This window comes from Bidens hawaiensis, unplaced genomic scaffold (assembly GCF_021521415.1).
Source record: "Bidens hawaiensis isolate Kalapana, Puna unplaced genomic scaffold, B.hawaiensis_p1.1 tig00036540_1, whole genome shotgun sequence".
Taxonomy (NCBI): domain Eukaryota; kingdom Viridiplantae; phylum Streptophyta; class Magnoliopsida; order Asterales; family Asteraceae; genus Bidens; species Bidens hawaiensis.
The window spans coordinates 55,435-77,864 of NW_027496386.1; the positions used below are offsets into that span (position 1 = coordinate 55,435).

The following is a 22,430-nucleotide window of genomic DNA, read 5'->3' on the forward strand; positions in this document are numbered from 1 at the left end:
TAACTTTATAAATAATCAGATTACTTGGATCATGATGATCAAAATGTTGCATGTGTGATATGTCATGCAAAACTTTGGAAAGATGAAGCGAAGAGGGGACAAAACAAAATCGCAAAAGGAAGTTACTCGCTTTGTTGTCGTTACGGGAAGGTCGAATTACCATAATATATCCCATCCAACCCTGAATATGAAAACCTATTTCGAGGCATTGACGCAACAAGCAAATATTTTTTGAAAAACATTAGACGTTACAACTCGATGTTTTCTTTTACTTCAATGCGAGGTAAAATCGATACAGCCATTAATCGAGGAAAAGGTCCATTTGTATTCAGGTCGAATAGTCAAAATTATCATTCGATTGGAAGCCTTCAACCTGAACCTGGATGCAAAGCCAAATTCTCACAGTTGTACATATATGACACCGACAACGAGCTAACAAACCGACAAAAAATATTTGGGTATATAATCACACTTACAAGTATCACACATGCTTTCTTTGTTTTAGTACCACGTCACTTTATTATCCATGCGATATTACATTTTTGAGAATTTGGGCATATATTCATATTTATGTGTTTCATGTTGTTTTTCAGTGACTCGAAAAATATGTCAACTGAGGCTGCAAAAGCAATGGATCTTCAGATTATTCAACGTTTGAAAGAATGTTAGATTCACAAAATGTTTTAGCTAAGACGTATAGAATGGCAAGAGATTCTTTGCAAGAGAACCCTCATATTGATTTAAAACTACGTCTTATTGCAAATCGACAAAAGGATGGAAGAACTTACAACCTACCAACAACATCTGAGGTTGCAACTTTACTCATAGGAGACGTTTCTGACTCCCTTCAGCCTCGTGATATTCTTGTAACTACCATGGCGGTAAAATAATACCTATAAGTGAGCTACATCCTTCATATGTCCCTCTTCAATATCCAATCATATTTATTAATGGTGAAGATGGCTATCGAGTTGATATATATCATAGAGGTGTTAACGAGGGTGATGACAGCAAACGGTCTTTTACTACAATGAGAGAATGGTTCGCCTTTAGGATTCAAGATAGGCTCAATCAGTTCTCAATTCTTTTAAACTCAAGGAGGTTGTTACAACAGTTTTTAGTTGACGCGTATACGATGATTGAAAGCGAAAGCTTTTTTTTATACGTAGTCAACAGACAAAACTAAGATCATCAACGTACGAGAACCTCATGAATCTAAGAGACCAGGGAACATCCAGTGTTTCAAAAGTGGGACGCACCGTCATATTACCTTCGTCATTTACAGGAGGTGCTCGATATATGACTCAAAACTACCTGGATGCTATGACACTATGCAAATGGTTTGGATACCTTGATTTTTTTATAACAGTAACGTGCAACCCAAAGTGGCCCGAGATGACAAGATTTCTTAAAGACACCACTCTTAACTCAGAGGATAGGCCCGACATCTTGTGCAGATTGTTTAAAATCAAGCTTGATGCCCTGTTAAAAGACCTGAAAGATAAGGCGGTCCTTGGCAAAGTACAAGCAGGTATGAATCATTTACATATGTTTCTTTCATCGTATTTTCTAATATAATATAGATTACGTTTTTTATAAAAACATATAACTGAAACCCGTTAATGTTTTTACTTATAAACAAAAATTTTCATGCAGTTGTTTATACAATCGAGTTTCAAAAGCGTGGTTTGCCTCATGCTCATATGTGCTTATTTATGCATGCCGATCATAAGCTTCCCGATGTAGAACACGTTGACCCTTTTATTTCTGCGGAGATTCCTGATAAGAATGAGGACCCTGAATTACATTACCTTGTGAGTGAATTGATGATTCACGGTCCATGTGGTGCCCATAATCGGACCTGCTCGTGCATGTTTGACAACAAATGTTCAAAAAATTTCCCAAAGAATTTCCGCGATGCAACATCTGTCGATTCACAAGGTTATCCCCAGTATAGAAGACGCGATTCAGGTCAATTTGTTCAAAAAGAAGACATTCAATTAGATAACAGAAGTGTGGTCCCCTACAACAAGTACCTATTAAAACGATATCAAGCACACATTAATGTTGAATGGTGCAATCAGGCGTCATCTATAAAGTATTTGTTTAAATACATCAACAAAGGACCTGATCGAGCTACTGTTTTTTTTTTTTCAAAAAACGAAACACAAGCAAACGTGGAACAACCAGAGGTCGATGAGATCAAACAATTTTATGATTGTCTTTATTTATCTGCTTCTAAGGCAGCTTGGCGTATTTTCGGCTATGATGTCCATTACAGGATGCCTTCTGTTACCCGCCTACCTTTCCATCTTCCTGGACAACAACATGTAGTTTATGGTGTGGATGATGATCTTGATAATGTCTTGGAAAAAGTTGAGAGCGTCTCCTCTTCCATGTTTACTGGTTGGATGAAGTGCAACGAAAAGTATGCTAGCGTGCGTAAATTGACTTACGTTGAATTACCTACTGAATTTGTTTGGCATGCTCAACCCCGTCGTTGGGAACGAAGAAAATCGGGGTTTTCCATAGGAAGAATTCATGTCGTGTCTCCTGCAGCTAGGGAAGCGTACTTCTTACGAATTCTTTTGAATAGAGTTATAGGTCCACAATCGTTCGAAGACATCCGTACCGTTAACGGTCGTCTTCAACCTTCGTTTAGAGACGCCTGCTACTCTCTTGGATTGTTAGAAGATGATCAAGAATACATTAAGGCAATTGAAGAGGCAAGCCATTCATCGTTGGGTCATGGAGTACGCGCGTTGTTCAATACAATGTTGTCAACTGACAGCCTTTCTAGACCAGAGCATGTCTGGATAAATACTTGGAAATGACTTTCTGATGACATTCTTTACAACCAACGACGTCTTTTAAAGTCACCAGGTATTAATACTTTGGTAGTTAGTTTTACAATCTTTATATCTATATATATAGTCATTAATATTTGGAAATCAATTCGTTATTCTATTTTAATAGAGTTATAGCTAACCGAATATCAAATCAAGAACCTCACTTTATTTGAGATTGAAAAAATCTTGCTACGCAACAACTCAAGCTTAAGAAAATATCAAACCATGCCTTTCCCCGATTCCGAGTATATATCTATTGCATCTAATAGTTTGATTCAAGAAGAGTTGGCATACGATCAAAACTTGCAAAAATTAGAGTTCCAAACTCTATTTAATTCAATTACTAATGAGCAAAAAAATGTTTTTGATCGTATAATGATGGCTGTTCAACAGAATAAATGGGGTGTGTTCTTCGTATATGGGTATGGTGGAACAGGAAAAACGTAATTATGGAAGACCTTATCAACTGCCATAAGATCAAAAGGCGAAATCGTCCTAACTGTTGCTTCAAGTGGAATTGCTTCGTTATTGTTAACCGGAGGTCGCACAGCACATTCCAGGTTTCATATTCCGATAAATCTTAGTGAGGATTCTACTTGCTACATGGATCCAGGTACAGATGAGTCGCAATTATTAGAAAAATCCAAATTAATAATTTGGGACGAAGCTCCAATGCACCACAAACATGGCTTTCAAGCTCTTGACAGGTCTTTAAAAGATGTTTTATCTTCTAATTTGCTATTTGGAGGAAAAGTTGTTGTATTTGGAGGAGACTTTCGACAAATTCTACCTGTAGTTCAAAAGGGCACTAGACAAGACATTGTAAACGCCTCTCTATGTTCTTCTTACATTTGGAGTGAATGCAATGTCTTGAAATTAACAAAAAACCTAAGGTTAACTATGGGTACGCCGTCATCTGATGTTGAGGAAACCAGATTATTTGCTAAATGGATTTTAGATATAGGTGAAGGTACTATTGGCGTTCCTAATGATGGTGTCGCAACGGTAGATATACCTGACGATCTACTTATAAAATATTCAGTTGATCCTATATCAAAACTTTTTGACTTTGTATATCCTGATATTCTACAGAATTACAAGAACCAACATTACTTTCAGGATAGAGCAATACTTGCAGCAACAAACGAAATTGTTGATGAGATTAATGATAGTTTGCACAAGTTTTTTCCAGGTGATGAAGTCGAGTACTTAAGTTCAGATACCATATGCAGTTCAGAATATATCAATGACACTGTTGATACAGCTTTATACTCTCTAGAATTGCTTAATGGTCTAAGAATATCCGGACTACCAAACCACAAACTGGTGTTGAAAGTTGGTGTTCCTGTTATGCTCCTTAGAAATCTTAACCAGCAAGAAGGCTTATGTAACGGTACTCGACTACAGATTATATCTTTAGGTACTCGTGTAGTTGAAGCCAAAATTATTTCGGGAACTAACATTGGTCATAGAGTTTTGATTCATAGATCGCCACTGACTCCATCAGACAACAAAATAGCCTACAAGTTTCAAAGACGACAATTTCCCCTTGCAGTATGTTTCGTGATGACGATAAACAAAAGCCAAGGTCAATCGTTATCAAGGGTAGGTTTGTACTTAAAAGAACCCGTGTTCTCACATGGACAACTATACGTCGCGTTGTCAAGAGTTACAAGCAGGAGTGGGCTAAAGATTCTGATTCTTGATAAACAAGGTAATCTGACCAATACAACAACAAATGTTGTGTACAAGGAAATTTTTTCTTATTTATAAAATACTTGTGTAATGTTTTTTTTTTTGTAATTATTGAAATTTTAATGTAATTTGTAATTATATTAACAATATATGACAAATGTGTTCTTGATTGTATTTTGCTTAATGTTTAAATATTTAAATTTTCATTTATTGTCCGTATAATACACGGGTCTCAAACTAGTATAATATAATTGATTATGTCATGATGATGTGCTAGTGGATCAACTTGGAGACGAAAATCTTGTAATAACGTAATATGAAGGGATTATAATATTATAAAGCTCCGTCATACACCTTCCACGCGGAAAATACACGCACCAGATTTTTCTGTTATGATTATGATTTGTGAATACACACTTAAAATATTTGACTCATTAAACTATTTTATTTGCTTCTTTTATTTATGACCGGATAAATCATTAAATAGTATTAAATATTTGCCTTAAAAAATCAGTTTGTTGTCATAAGTGGCCGGTATATATGTGATTTTGGTTTAGGATGTGGTGACTTTTTTTCAGTTGATTTTAAAATACTGCAGTCCTTATTAATAGAGGATTAATTATATCATGTTCTAAATATAAGACCCTTTTTAATAACCCTAACATGTTTAATTAGTAAGCTACACATCACGTTTAACATTATTAAATGCAATCGGTGTAGCAACGTGAATAACACGTCACATTTAGCACGATTAAATATAAAAAGTTCAATAAACGGTTGACAGGAAATAAAACATAATACGTTTCGAAAAAAAAGGAAATAAAACATAACTACCACAATAAAATAAAAGTTCCAGAAATTACGATCCATATAATTTATAAAATATGATTACACGTGATAAGGAAATATCCATAAAAGTATAATGCCACACCGCTTAAATAAACACTTTATTATGTGTCGTGTAGACTTGTTAACATATTTAAAATAATTAGTTAAACATGTTATCTTGTCATAAACGGCTAGCTTATTGAATTTCTTTAAACATGTTATTTACTTGTCTTATCACTTTTTGACTAAATTAGAGTACCCGAACTCATTTACCCCCAAACACTAACACGACTAATTTCGTCATGTTACGAGTATTGTGCTATAATTTATCAAACTCTACCAAAATACCATTTTTCTTATTTAATAATATTATAAATATTTTCCAACAATTTTAAAATAAAATAACCATATATGGTAATGTACACACCAAAGAGCTTCATGTAGTCTAGTGGCATGAACGTATATATATAGTTGTGTCTTTTTGTGAGACTGAGGAATCTGTCCTACAATGAATTAGCAGTTTTAACGGAAAAAAGGAAGAAAAAAAATATAATGTACACACTTGTTTTCCTTTTGGTAGTTAATAACCATTGATCATCTAATAAAAATATTTGTAAAAAAAACACGATATCTACGTGAAAACACATTACAACATGTCAACTAGAAACCAATCTATGATAAAATATTATTTTTACAAATTTCCTTCTACTTCACATATATTCAATATTGAGTGGTTTATAGTAGTTTTTTAAGAGTAGGTTAGCTTATCGTTAAAATATTTACCGTCTTTTTATTTCATGATAACATATATAGATTAATAGAAAAAATTGGTGGTTGTTAAAACACATTAAATTACCCGCAAATGTAAACGACCTTACGAGTCGGATTATAAAATTTAAAGTGGCTCATGTAGAGTGGTCTTGAATTTTGACCAACCCCTTGAGGAGTTAGACTGTTGTGGGTGAGGTAAGCTAGCTCCTTCAGTTACTTAAAAGGGTCACTATTTCTACACTACTAAAATATATAGTATTATATTTTTTGACCTGGGAAAATAGCATATTACTTGTCTACTTGGTGCATAATATAACTGCAATTAACAATTAAATATTAAAAAACTTTATAATTAGAAATACAATATAACTTTAATAAGTAAACGAGTCGAGCTTGAAATCAGCTAAACACGAGCTTAAGTTAGTGTTTAATGCTCAATCTCAACACAACTATTTCATTATTATTTAATAAACTTTTATACATAACTATAACTATAGCTCTATCTATTTTTCAATAGTCTTTTATCACAAAAGGACCTCTCACAATCAAGGGAGTGGACTTTAGCACTCTTAAGAGGACTTTCAGCTGGGCTAATAATACTAATAGAGAAGTAGTTGCGTGTGTATTAAGATTATCGAATACAAGAAGATAGTGGTATTAAGGTTATTGAATACAACAAGAGAGTGGACATTATTCTATATTATTTTATATGTACCGGTTTAACCAAAAAGTAAAAAACATTTGATCAAGTCACTATCATGTATGCATGAGGGCTCTCAATAACTTTCCATTAAAAACCCATAATGGTTTAACATACAACACAATTATTATCTATTTGATTATTTTATAAAGTGTGAAGGTTGAATTTGATTAATTGGATTTATAGTCTCGTAGTTGACCCCACACATTTGCGCTCTTTCCCCATTAATGCGGTTGTGCCCTTTGGGGCTAAAGCGCCCTTTACCGCCCCTTCATCCTTGGTTGTAAATGTTTAATTTGCTGTATTGTGTTGGTGAGGGGGTAGGAGCGCCTCTCCACACTTAAGAGGAGTAGAGGACTTCCACTCGCCTATGGTTTCTGGTTATCACATAAGTACATCACTAGTGTACCAAGAGGTCATAAAAAAAACATATCAACAATCGGATATGAAATGACAATAACTTTTGGTCATTAAATCCAATGTTTAATATTGATACATCTTTTTATGTACCAACAGTTTGGTGGTAATCATATTATTTAACGTATCAAAAATAACAAATATACAATTCACCTAATACCTCACTGCGAGAATCGAACACTCACCCCTTAGAATAGAGGAAGCAACAATACTGTTACGCCAAATGCCTTTTGAATTCATAATTCAAAAGTTCTATGAATAAGGTGTTAAATATAGTTGACTTGATGCTTTTATTATCAATGTGTAGTTATATATGATCCCTTTCAAACGGCATCATTTCTTCGGTAGGAAGAAATTTGTATATGTAATTATTGCGAAAATTGGAAGTCATTTTTAAACCTCTACCTAGCCATTGAAGCGTCGACACAATTTTATATACGATATTATATTTTATATAGGAAAGAAAGACTACAATTATTAACGTTTATAGATATATCTCATTATCATAATGCAAGTATAAAAACATAATAATATGCCAATAACAAACTATCACAGCAATATAACTCTTGATATATATATAATATAATATTTTCAAGTTACGTTTATATACGATGTTCTAAAGAAAAGTTACCTTTAATGGAAAACTGTATAGAAATGGAAAAATGTTCATTATATAGTAAGAAAATTATCTAACTTTTTTAATAATATAACTCAAAAAGTTTTCTTTAATTTAAAGTCACTTAATTTTCATTAGATGTATTTGTTTTTGTAAATAACTAACAAGTTTGTCCACTAAAACCACTCATACGATAGGGTGGGTCTGGTAAGACGAGAATACGCCTCTACTTTGTCCTAGCCCCTAAAAAACAGAGTGACTTAAATTTTATAGAATTAATTGAGGTAAATGAAAGTTACATGTGGTCTTGGTTACAAATCAGTGATGAATTATTGTTGCAACTAATTTAAGAAAGCAGAGCGTAATAGTGAAAAACATCAATAAATAACATAAGTTTCCTAATTATATAATTTAAGTTAAATTGAAGAAAGAAAAAAACAAAACATAAAACGGTAATCACGATTCTTATATTTTGCTTATTTATAAATATTTTTTATATTTATAAAAAAGATTACACATGATTTAAATATATATTGAAAGCTGATCTTTTATGTTTTTTTTATTTTGCTTTTTTATACTTTTTATATCATAAAAAAGATTACAAATGATTTAAATATATAAAGAAAGTTGAGTGACTTTAAGCGAATGTATATATTTTTTTAAACCAAGAAATAAAAATACATCTCTAAATTGGTCCACGTCAATATGTACGCTTATTCTTCTTCAAGTGACTTTAAATAAACGGAAAAGACTTTAAAAAAGTCACATTATATGTCAAATCATGTACATTTTCCTGATTAAATACGTATTATCTTTTAGACAGTTAAGCTTCTATTTTTAAATATATTAAGAAGTTTATTACCCTTTATAGCACATACTTCTAACATGGTTTGAGACACATAAAGTCATAAAACTGAACCGAGGAGTTTGTAACCCTTTAGTGTGAGACAAATAAAAATGTCATTACCTTTTAATATTTAAAACAGAGGGTTCCTTCGGTTAATAACAATATAACATAAAAAGCCCCTATCCTTTTTACAAATCATTAATTCAAAAAATGGAAATACATATGTTAAACAAGTTTAAGGACTTTAATATTATAAAAAAAAAGTTACAATAATTAGTGGTGTAAACAGGTTGAGCCGAACCCGAGCTCAACAAGGTTTGAGCTCAAATCTTTTGATTACAAAAGCTCGAACTTAGTTCTTTTAGCTCTACATTTAAAGCACGGGATTGACTCGTTTAGTATTTGTTAATTAAATTTTATGTAACTATTCATATATATTTTTATGAATAGTTTTTAAACAAAATTTGTCAAATAATAAAAATAAATAATGTTCGTTACTTCAAATAAATGAACAAAATAAAAGAATTAGCCATGGCAAATGAACAATTTTAACTCTATTTTTAAAGCATGAGCTTGACTCAATTCAAGCTTTTAACGAGTCAATCTTAAGTAGCTTGGCTCGTTTACATCACAACTCACAATAACCCCCCTACATGCCTACATGACCATTTTCCATCCATCGGTACATGCTTGGAACAATGTTGCATGCATCTTTTCTCCAAGTCAATTGATGAAGAAAAAACCCCTTCTTTTTCATGACTTGAAATAATTTAAACAAGTATTTCATACTCAATTTCTAAGGCTTTAGACTTATTCTACAAACAATATCCCCCGTCGTATACTTTCTCGTACTTTTATACGGTATAACTTGGCAAGATGGGAGTAGAGGAATCCAAAACAGATTTGGTTGGTGAGCAATGTGAACATCATTAGAAAGTGATTAAACAAAGACACTCTAATGTAAAGGCTCTAATTCAAATTGTGAAAGTGCTTGGTCAATGTCATGGAACTAAAATGGGAAAAAGAATATAATAAAAAGTGTATTATATAATCCTTGGTGGCGTGTGTATTAGGTACAAACTAAAGTCTAAACCGGGCTAAACAAGCCCATTTGGGATTTGGGTACACTCCAAAATGAAAATTCTTATTCGAATTTAGATGGTCGTTTAATGATAAACTAATTTTAAGACATAATTAAAGACGTATAAACATTTGTACTTATTGATTACAGCTATTAAACAACTGCATAACCGTCTCTTTTTCTCTATATCGCTATATCTAGCCAGCACTACATACAAATGTTAGGCACTACTTGCGTTTCCTACTTTGATTTTTGTATTGAACGTGCGCTACATATATAACTATATAAGTATATAACCAATAGCGAGTCAATATTTAACATTTGTTATACGTGTTTAGATTTTTCTTGTTTCCTTAAATTCCTTGGGAAATTCATGTTTTATAACAGAGATTGTTTGTCAATACCTTTTCCGTGTTCACATACACGATAATAAACCGTACCTTTAAAATCTTGGAAAATTCATGTTTTATAACAGAGATTGTCAATATCTTTCCCGTGTTCACAAAGTCAGCACGATAATAAACCGTACCTTCAAATGCTTATGTGTACGTACAAAGAGGTACAAAGGTCAAACACTCAAACTTTACGATGGAAACTTGCAAACACATGGCTCAATTTTCTTGATTGAAACCATATCATGGTGGGAACCTTGGACTGCAACTGCTCAAATCTCAACTTAGCCAAAACAATGACTCATCAAGACATGTTTGTGGTCCATACAATTGCGGTTTATAACAACCATTCCGGCTTTTGGTCCTGTGACACAAACAGATGTGCATAGGACTAATGTTGAACTTTAGGACAACCCAAAATAAAAGGAGTTGTATTTCAACTGAATGAGACAACCACAACTGATTTGACACATATATGGTATATAGTAATAAGATTAACAGCTTCCCCTGAAATTTGCGAGGAAAACTGTTACTAAGAAATCAACTGTATCGCTTCAAGATCGAAGAGTAGGTGACAAGGTAATTTCATAATGAAGAATCTTTATGACCATATACGACAAATGGGTAATATACTAATATACGGGTTATGTGCAAAAAATCTAGGACATAAATTTACCTAAGACCATCCGCAATAAGAAAACCTAAAACGCTAGAAAAGATTTCTAATCAGATCGCACATCAGAAACATACTCGTTCTTCGTAACACCCAAAACCCATCCGATATGGAAATCCAAATATATTGTCATATCATCACAACCTTCTTTTTATTTTTAACCACTCATCTCTCTCTATAATCTATAATTAAAAGCCCCATCCAATCCGGCTTATATAGTTTTTGGCCAACAAAGAAACTCCAAAACAGTGCCAAAACCGAGCTCCAGAATGGTGAAATTGGCCGAGGTGAAAAAACAAGAAAAACAAGGTTCTAGAAATGCCTTATCGGCCATGCTCCTAGAAAAAGCTAGTCTTTACTGTTAAGTAGTGTACAGCCACAAGATAATGATTGCAATGTTCGTCTGCACATAATCACAATCAGCTATTCTTATCAAGCAAACTCTTTCAATAAGGCAAGTGTATATCCTCCTTTTGAAACAACTCTATTTAGATACCCGTTATATCTCTACCCCGCATCTATTTTCTACCTTGTTTCGTAAAAAATATCTGAGTGCAGGTTTAGTAAAACATCGCCAGAATAGATCATTGGCACAAAATGTCCTACGTAGTTCCACCTACAGATCTATATATCGCAAGATCATGTTAAAACTAAGATATAACATCTTAAACCCGCTTCATCAAGCAAGCACTCATTGTCACACAAACCAAGGGCATCAATTACATGCATGGTTGCAAAAATCCCGTCTAGGCGTCAAATAATCCTCGATTAATCGCCAGTCGCCTAGTCGGTACCCCACCGATGATTGATCGGTGTTTGGTCAAATTTGAAGAAATTATATATAAAATTTGGTATGTATATGCCTATTTGAAAAGTTACATATAAATTCCAATCTGATTAATCTAGTCCCTACCCCACCGCCCAACTAGTGCCTAACGATTTCTACCGCACTAATTACATGTAAACTAAAACAAAGTAAAATTCACACATTATTTCAAACATGAACAAAGTGAAACTATAAATTCCATTTCTTTGATTTATCATTGTAAAAAGCAAAGTGAAAGTTACACATTATTTCAAACATGACCAAAACTTAAGGCTTAATGACTTAAAAGCCCTAACATCATTTCATAACTCACAACACTAAAACCATCCAAACATTCATGTAACAACAATGTACCAATTGGCTACAACTCCTCAGTTGACTCACTAGTATTTTGATCATCTAACGTTGTTCCAAACTTCTGCTTAAATGAATCTTGTCTCTGTAACCACATTATATCCAACAATTACATATTTTGTTCTTAGGGGAAAGTTAACGTACATATTAAATTAACGTGCTAACTGTGCGAACCAAGTAGTGTAATTATATATACATATAATTACACTACTTGGTTCGCACAATTAGCACGTTAATTTAATCAAATTGATTGAAATGATTAATGATTTAATGTCTTTCAAAAAAAAAAATTAATAATAATAATAATACCTGTAAAGCAGCAGCCCAACCGATTAAGAAAGAAGCGAACCAAAACTTCTTGTCGTTCAAAAGCTTCTTCACATCAAATTTATTAATCCCCATTTTCGATATTATAAACCCTAACCCCAATCTTTTATTTCAAAATTTTGATTCGATAAGTTTATGTTATAATAAATCACACAAAAGCCCTTCATGTTTTGCAGATTTGCATTTCGAACCCCATTATTTTCCGACTCTCTCTCCACAATCCGTATGGGCCCGGTAAACCAGTTTTTTCAACTAAAAACCGGTTTGGACCCCACCCAACTTGCCAGTTGGTAGTCGCGTTCACTGAAACCAATGTTGTACGCGACTCGGCTTGAAAAGAGAAAAACGGATTTTTGCTCCCAAAACGGTTTATGGTGTGATCCGAATCGATTTAACATGTTCAAACATTTTTTTCTCTTACTCTGATTTATAATTCAAACCAGTTTTTACAAACGGATTTAATATAACCTGTTGACCAACCCGGTTTGGTTTTCCTCCTAAACCCGTTTGTACACCTCTATACACAATCGCCATTTTCAATTAAACCATCGCTACTTTGGCATTTACATAAATGTAAACTCAAAATGATCATTATTTTTTTAACTTCAATTTTTAGGGACAATTTGATTTTTCAAGTGACGTTTACCATGAAAATAAATTGTACACGCAATCTAATCCACATTCTCAAAGATCAATCATGAACCCGACAGATCGTTCCTTTTTCCGGTATATGTAATAGGTGACTTCACTAAGTTGATTCTTAGAAAATCTCTAATTAAACCATTTGTTCTTATTTAACAAAGGAAACACATGCCTTTTCGATCTTTTTGTCTTGGTCGCGATTCAACATTAAACAAGTCCGAACTAACTGAATACTTGTGTCCCAAAATTACAGAATTGGGTCGTTCTAAAGGTAATTGACAACCCCAAGTTGTAGATTATCACTTTCCCAAGAGATCAACGGGGAAGACTTTGGTATCGAAAACCAAAAGTAAAATATACAACCTATCAAAAAAGAGTATGACCCACGGAATATTAAATGGCATATGAAACAGGTTTGATCCGGTTTGGTCCGGTCTTATCCTGTCAAGTCCAAGTTTTTATTCCGTAATAGACCAAACAAGGTCCATTATGAATCAACCTTGTATTTCTTTTATGATATCTTATTAATTTACATGACTAATATATCTTTAAAACGAGACGTCTTTTTTTTAGTACATCAAACATACGAGTTCGTACTTATTAAACTTGCCACCTTTATTGTAACACAACAATTGTAACCTGTTTGGTCATTTTAACATTACTGCAACACTATGACAAGTATAGTTAACTGTTAAAAATGACATGAAATTTAAACTGACTCAAAGTGGGGTCCACGATCGCTTATAGATATTCTCATCAGTATAATGTCCAGGATACCCGGCGGTGATGTTAAGAAACCTCAAAGTGGGGTCCACGATCGCTTGTAACGTCATGGATTGGTTTTTCTCTCGGTCATGCCAAACACGAGTTGACTGGTCAGCGAGTGCCATAGACATCAAAATGTGGGTGGTGTCGATCGCGCCACAGCAATTTGGGAGGCCCCCGATTTTCTCAAATTTGGATTTGATGTCCTCCATCTCGGCCTCGGTTGAAGGCCAGCAAAGATGGGAATGAATTTTTTCTATCAACGCATCCACGAAGTGTTTGGTTAGATGAGAAACAGTGGTTTTGCAAATGTTAAGTGAAGTTCCAATCGATAATAAAGATTCACCAGAGCCTAGCCGTCTTAGAGCGACAGCAACTATATCATATAGGTTCAACCCGTTCCCATCGAGGTCAGTGGGCTTAATTTTCTTGCCCATGATTTCTTTTTTAACAAGTGAGGCGATATGGTCAAATGTTTTCATTGACATCTTGAACATGGCTTCAAAAGTTTGCGAGTCCGGTGATTCTTGAATTCCCCTATGAAGTTACATACAAAGATCGAGATTAGCGTTTATCGAGATCTTTCATCGCACCATGAATAAAAAATCCAACAAGTTTTGACCTTGACAAATTAAGAAAAATATGAAGTTTAAAATGAAATGAGAACACACATGGTTGCAGCAAAATAAGGTATGATCAATTGATCATAACTGTTCTTTTTCGCGTAACATTAGATCTTACCATATAATGACTTCATATAACGGTTGTGTGTGTATTATCCGAATAAGCCAAAACGCTGACTTGAAAGATCTGAATCTAGTACTAAATGTTATTCTTAGCAAAAGTAATCCCTAGATTCGAATATAGTTGAAAATTTTGTCTGCACGTGCGTAAAGCACTGACTCTAAACACTAGATACGGTATGATGCTATCATTGAAGCGCGTTCTTGTCGTTTTTGTTTTAATGACATATTACATATTCCGTTCATATTGTGTTATGTTGTAACTAGGTGTTCTAGCAGCATTTCATGTTAAAAACAAACAAATGTAGATTACATGTCAAGAAACTTACTGATATTTTTTTTGAAATAATCAAAAGACTGATCATATATGTTTAGATGGTTTTAAAAAAGCTTAAACCCGTGACACCCGGATGCTTGTAGAGATCTACTGATATCATTGGGTCAGCTAAATATTACACAATCAGAACTTCTCAAAAAAGTCAACTGCAAGTCAACAGTTGAAATATGAGAAAGGTCATGGGTTCAAGTCTAGCAGACCGTCTATTTTCAAAATTGGGACCCAGACCGTAGCCGAACAATGAGACATCGAGCGCGGGTGCACCATGAATTCACCCAAAATAGGTGTAACGCAATTTACCCAAAATAGGGTTAACCCAAAATAGTTGTAAAATAATTCACCCAAAATATGGTTAAACAGTCAAAGTTTGACTTTTTAGTGTGAAAGGAGTTGATTCTTATGGTCAAAGTTGGTGGAAGTTTGTCTTTGTAACATTCAAACCATTAAATGGTATTAAATTAAAGCTATTTTGGGATATCATAAAGCAACTATTTTTGGGTGAATTTTGATTCTGAAAATCACTAGGTTAGAACATTTTAATCAAATGTTAAACAAACTATTAAAGATTCATGATTAATTCATTTTTAACAAAAACTCAAAACCTGCAGGTGTAATCTATGCTGCAAATCATCAACAACGGTTTCAAGATCGATTATTTTAACATCAAAAGTATCAAAAAAAGAAAAAAACTATTGAAATTGGACCAAATCACCACAAGAAACACATTCTACACACAGAAAATATATATATATATATATATATATATATATATATAATTAAATTATAAAAAGAAAAAATAATAAGCACATGAACAAGAAACATTAAATCATACCCACAAAGAATAAAATGATTACAAACAGATTAAACATCCACACAACAAGAAAACAAAAATCCCCTAAAAACATCATATGAATCATCCTCAACAATCACATTCTACACACACAAATATAAAAGAACAAGACACATTAAATCATACAAATATACAATCATACCATACAAACAGATTGAACATCAGCACAATCAAAATACTGCAAGAACATCAAACCAGACATAAGCAAGAACAAGAACACAAAGAAGCATATGAAGATAAAATAAAAATAATAAAAACATACCATGAAACCTTTTGGAGAAATCATGCCACCAATCGGACGGTTGAGAGTGAGTTAACGGCGGAGTATAAGTGGTGGCAGCATGCTTCTTTTTCGATTTAGAACCTCTGCTGGGCCCCATTAGAGCTACAGAATCAAAAACAACACAAGTCAACAACCTATGTTTTTTTTAAGGAAAAGTCAAACCGGTCTATCAATATGAAGAAAGAAAGAACTAGGTTGAGAATATATATAAAGAACAACTACAACATCGGATTATATATATATGTATATGTATAATATGATATGATGACTTCAGGTTCAGATATATTATTATGTCAGTATTGTTACAATTGTGAGAATTTGATAACTGGATTTAGTAATTTGGAAAACATTTATTAGAAAGAGAAAAGCATATGTGTAGTATATCACATGGAAATATGAAATGATATATTGTTGAATTTATTTTTATTGTACAATTAAATGTAAAGATTTATTAACTAGTTTGGAATTTGAATTGATTTCATCCAATGTGGACATAAGGGTATGTTTTTGTTAAAAGTTATTATGTTGAATGAATGGGGAAAGAGAGATAATGCACTTGATGATTAGTTAAATACTTTTATAAAACTTTATGGAAAAGAAGTATTTATTTATTTTTGTCGGATTACAGTGTTATTACTATGATAACTGGTAAATTGTTATATATATTTTTTAATGACCAGCTCATATGTCTCGAACTTATTTATAAATTTTTGCCATATTTTATATAACGGTTATAACGGGACATGAACCGTCACTATGAGAGATGAGAGACCACACAATATATAAAACCTTGGTACCATTAAGCTATAACCATTTGGTAAATTGTTATATAGTTTTAGGAATATAAACATCCATTTATTTTATTGTACAAACTAACAAAGCTATTAAACTTGTGATTGGTGGTGGAAAAAAGTATATGGGAAACATAACATCTAAAGTTCTTTCTTTAAGAAATAATAAGTTTTTTTAGGAGTAACTTTCTCAATTTCATTAAAGACATTTTTTTTTTATTAATTTGGAGGCACTTAAATTTAATGGGTGGTCCAATGTTGTAATTTTTCTTTTTAATGTGCTATTTTTTTTTTAAATTCTTAGCAAAAACTAAATGTTTTAATTAATTGCATTTCATATTTCATTATACATGTTGAGTAAATATAGACAACTAAGTATTAAATACATTTGCCTTTAAGAAACTAAATGTTTAATTCCCAATAGTGTGTCATCATCATTATTCATATTAAAACTATTTGATGATTACAAAATTTAGAATATAATGTGATACTACATGAATAATATGTCAATAACATGATAGTTAATTAAAGAAAATTTAATGTAGCAATTGTACCTTCTTTGTTCATCACCTAAAGGATTAGTTGTATGGTTAAGATGGTGAAGACTAAGGAATTTTAAATGGAAAAAACTTGTTCACACAAAAAAAGCCAATAAAATTGGTAAAACACAAGCATTGTGGCAGCTATTTGATGGAAATTCGGTATGTACATAGTGGTGTCACTTATCATGAGGTTGAGGATTCGAAGATGTGTAAATTTAGGAATAGAATTAACGAGTGTGCTTTTTACGCTCTAAAAAAAGTACTATTATTAATTTAGCAAAAATGTTCCCTCTTTTGTCTATTAATATTATAACAAGACAAAATGGCAAAAGACGTCATTTACGTTTGATCGTTTTTTCAGTGGTCGTCCTTTAGCAAAAGAAATTGCAGAAAACATATTTGATGTTTCAAATCTCTTTCACGTTATGTCCTTTATCACTAACAAAGTTAATTTTTCTTGTTAAATCTAGTCATGTGCTGTGCACATGAGGGTAATATTGTAATTTTACTATATATTTAATAATTAAAACTAAAAATTAAAATGTATCTCTCTCTCTCTCTCTCCACCCTCCCAACCATGATTTTCCGGTTCAAGGCCACCACCACCACCATCGTTCAGATCCTATTCCACAGCTACCGTCGCCGGAATCACCACAGCCACCGTCGTCTGGTGGTAGCATAACCAGACCCCTACCACCGCATCCGTCCAACTAAACCCCTCCCCCCCCCCACCGTATGTGACTGCTATTACCGCCGCCACCGTTTAAACTTGGAATTTACACTTTCTTTAACTAAGCTATTTTCACTCCTCAATTCCTGATTTATGGTTCTGCTCAAAAGTCGTCACAAGTCAAATCGGTCTTGCGCAAACAGAGATTGGCTCAAGCATAAATCAAGGTCGATTTATGGTTCTGCATTTTTTTGTTACGAATCTCAGATCTGATTTTCTTTTCTTTCAGAACGGAGAAAAAACCTTTTGATACGGCGATGTTGCGGTGTTATCGGAACTCTTCTACAACTGTACTCCTCGCCGTTTTATATGCGGTGGTGCTTCGCCGGAGAAGAAGAAAGAGAGCAATGTAGTTTTCTTGGATTTAGAGAGAGATAGAGATGCTTGATTTTTTAATACGGCGGTGGTTTTGGTACGTGAATAAGGGTTGCAGGTGTGTCTTTAATTGGAGGGTTGTGGAGCTTGAATATCACAATTGTGTTATCATCGAATCCAAGGCGGGCTTCGTTTTCATTTTTTCCGGTGAAGTTGGGACCTCTAGCTTCAATCCCCCAAATTAAAATTAGGGTTTACGATGGTGGATGTGTGTGTGAGAGAACAGAGAGTAAAAGATTTGGTTTCATATATAATTTTTTTATTTATTAAATAAAGTTATAAAATGACCAAAATACCCTTCAAATTGACCAGATTTAACGAAAAAATTAACAGAGTTAGTGTTAAAGGACGTAACGTGAAGGGAATGTGATACATGAAGTATGATTTCTGCAATTTCTTTTGTTAAATGACAACTACTGAAAAATCGATCAAACGTAAAGGACGTCTTTTGCCATTTTGTCTTGTAACAAAATGATTTATATTAGTCAAGAAATGAACCAGAGACATCTCCATCTCCAATCCAGCCCAAAAGTGCAACATGGATCCTTCTCTAGTTCAGCCCAAATATTGCAATACGGATCAACCCAGATTAATCAGTCCAACTGACCGGTTATGTGGTAAATGGTAATGATACTAGCTACTAGCTAGGTAACTAAACCCGCCACGCAAAAACGAGTATTCGGTAAGCTACGTTTAAGTTCGTTATGATAAATGGTATCGGATTACGGCACCACCATAACTAAACAAAATAAGTTAATTCTTCAACACCAAAACAAAACAAATTAGCATATTTAAAAAAACACGTGTTATGGTAGCAAACCGACGACACACTAAATCATAAACATAAATTAGCACAAGGATTAGAATACGCAATTTTTTTAACAAAATAACATATTTTAAAGAAGAAAAAAAGAGTCGTTGACATTCTACCACGTGAGCCAATCAACCATGGATCTCTTAAAAAAGCAACAAATGAAAAGTCGTACAGTTGTATTTATACTTAATTCCATAAATTTAATATGTATTTCCTTTCAGAAAGATAACATTTAACTAGTTGTCTCAAACTATATAATAACAAATGAACATACAAAGCCATTATACAACAAATCAAGCATACCAATTACAAAACAACCATTATACCCTATACCAAAACAATCAATCCCTCATAGTCCCATTGGACTCCAAATCAAGATCACTAACAGTCTCCATATCAACACTCTCGACGTCCGGAATCCGGTCAGGAATGTCGGAAATACCCCTCATACTATCCGCATCGTCCACATCCGCCCCCTGAAACTGAAGAGCATACTCCAAGTTCCATAACACATCACCCATTGATGGCCTTTGGTTTCCATTTTCACTCAAACACTTCTCAGCAGTTTCGCCATACTTTCTTAAAGATTCAAGATTCACTTTACCCATTAAACTTGGATCCATAATCTTTGCTAAATCACCTTTCTTTTGAAAGTTCATCGCCCACTCGGCTATATTCACTTGCTCTCTTGGTAAACTCGGGTTTATGGCCGGTCTTGCGCATAAAACTTCTAACATCACCACCCCGAACGAATAAACATCCGACTTTTCGGTTAGTTGTTGTCGACGAAAGTATTCTGGATCTAAATACCCGAAACTACCCTTCACTGCTGTGCTGACGTGTGTTTGATTCAAACTCGGCCCGGATTTTGACAACCCAAAGTCAGCAACTTTAGCTTCAAGATTCTCGTCTAACAGAATGTTGGTTGTTTTCACATCTCGATGTATGATCGTTTCCGATACACCTGTGTGAAGATAATGCAACCCTTTTGCAGCACCGATCAATATTTCAACCCGTTGTTTCCAAGTCAAAGGGGGGAGATTTGACCCGTACAAGTGTCGTCTGAGGGGCCCACCAGCCATGAACTCGTACACGAGTATCATTTCGTTTAGTTCCTCGCAGTAGCCGATTAACGAGACCAAGTGTCTGTGGCGGAGTTTGGATAGCATCTCGATTTCGGTTTTGAATTCGATTAAACCTTGTTGGGATCGCGGGTTCCCTCTTTTGATAGCGACCACGAGCCCGTTTTCAAGAACCCCTTTGTAAACTTTACCGAACCCGCCTGACCCTAATAGCAATGTTTTGTCAAAGTTTCGGGTTGCTTCACGGACCTCGGAAAATGATATCATTTGACCTAAACTATGTAAAACCGTGGTGGAACCGAACGTGCCTGATGAAAATTTGTTTCTTGAATCACCAACGTATGTCGGGAGAGGCGACCACTTTAAAGAATCGTCTTCTTTAAGCTTCGTTTTGCGTCGAAAACACAAGAAACATGTAAACGATAGCAAAAGTATAAAAACTACAAAAAGGCCACCCAAACATGAAACGATCAGAATCATCATTCTCGTATTCTTGCTTTTCTTGGCGTCAGTTGAATCAAGATTCACACCGAGTCTCCCATCAAGACTATCTATACGATTGCTCATTTTCATAATCTCCAAACCATTTAAAAGCGCGGTTGGTAAATACCCCGTTAAATGATTCGGGCCAACTTGAACCAAAATACTATCCGAATCCATCGACACATTGGTGAAAAAATCAATATAATAAGCAGCCTTTAACCCTTTTGCCCTTTGTGATATATCCAAAGATTCTATAGCAGATTGATTGTTTATATAAACATTAAACACCAGATCATGTAATCTTGTCCCAGCAATATCACAAAAATGCAATCTTATAAAGTAACCAAACCCGTGTTCGACTTCAAACCGCCACGAAATATTAAACCTCTGGTCACTAACACGCGCATCCGCCATTTCTTCAGCAGTAGCGTAAACCCAATTTGGGGCAATATCATTCAAAACCCCATTACGAAACCGAATCAAATTCGAGTTAACAGACACATTACGAGCCGCAGCCGGATTAACAAGAAAAGACTCATCCGATTCCCATTTCCGCCATAAAGAATCAATCTTTGGTGATAATCTTGACCCACCCATATCCACCCTATAAACAGTCTCAAACCCAACATGAACTGGCAGCTCAAAATCAAACCCTAACGGAATCGGAACCACTTTCGAGCTTAATACCTTATCGGGCACGTAAAGAACTTCGATCCCGTTAACGAAAGCAACCGAATTTTCCCATGGTAACAACCCAAGAACCAATTTTCCTGAACTAGAACCAGTAACTTCAATAACATATTCTTTAAAAACAGTTTGATTTTGACTTTGACTTTGATTACCCCTAAAGAATGCAAACTCATGAATCAATGTGATCCCATTTGCTTCAACAGAAAACACAGCAGAACTTAGGTCAAATCTGGTGCTCTTAAGAGGGTAAAAATGTAATCTTAGCCAATGCCTACCAACTTTCTTGGTACTAAAAGTATAGATAGAACTAGTAGTGAAAACCCTAGCTGAAGATAAGATTTTGGGTACACCCATTTGAGAATTGGACACAGTTGTGTGTGAAATTGGTGAAATATTGACATGGGTATTGCTTAAATCAGGCTCAAACACCCTACCATCTTCAGATTTTACTGGGTTTGTTTCACCACAAGAAATCAAGAAACTGTCAGTAATATGATGAGTGTTTGATGTGCAGATCATGAAATGAAGGTAAATGGAGCACAAGAAGGTGTAAAGTTTGAATCTTTTTGAGTAAATCATTGTTAATAATAATCAAAGATGTGTATTTTGAGCATATATGATATAATACCTTATGGACATTGCAGAGGAAGCAAGGAAAATAGGCCCATTACAGGCAAGTTGTAGGTGGAATGAAACAAATAGCTGGTTACAATTTGCAGGGGTGGGGTGGGGGGGTAGGGGTAGGGGGTAAACACACCTCATGAAGATAAAGGATTTGAGATGAGGATTAAAGGGGGTTTATGGGTGGCAGCTGGGAATGCTCTACAGTCTTTTATTAGCTTTTATTGTTTACAAACTACATGTTACTTATTAAATAAGGCAAAACATGTTGGTTTAAATAAATTTATGTTAGTATATTTATATATT

The 22,430-nt window shown here is 34.0% G+C and overlaps 1 protein-coding gene and 1 pseudogene across 1 annotated transcript; one reads left to right on the top strand and one right to left on the bottom strand.

Moving 5' to 3' along the window:
- The first annotated feature begins 701 nt into the window (after positions 1-701).
- LOC143588627 (uncharacterized) lies at positions 702-6,795 on the top strand. Its single transcript, XM_077069584.1, has 5 exons — positions 702-881; positions 1,177-1,531; positions 1,657-2,753; positions 3,306-4,454; positions 6,661-6,795. Exons 1-5 carry the CDS (start codon positions 702-704, stop codon positions 6,793-6,795), a joined length of 2,916 nt encoding a protein of 971 aa, XP_076925699.1.
- Positions 6,796-19,439: 12,644 nt separating this feature from the next.
- On the bottom strand, positions 19,440-22,172 carry LOC143588611 (receptor-like protein kinase THESEUS 1 pseudogene; annotated as a pseudogene).
- Between the last annotated feature and the right edge of the window lie 258 nt (positions 22,173-22,430).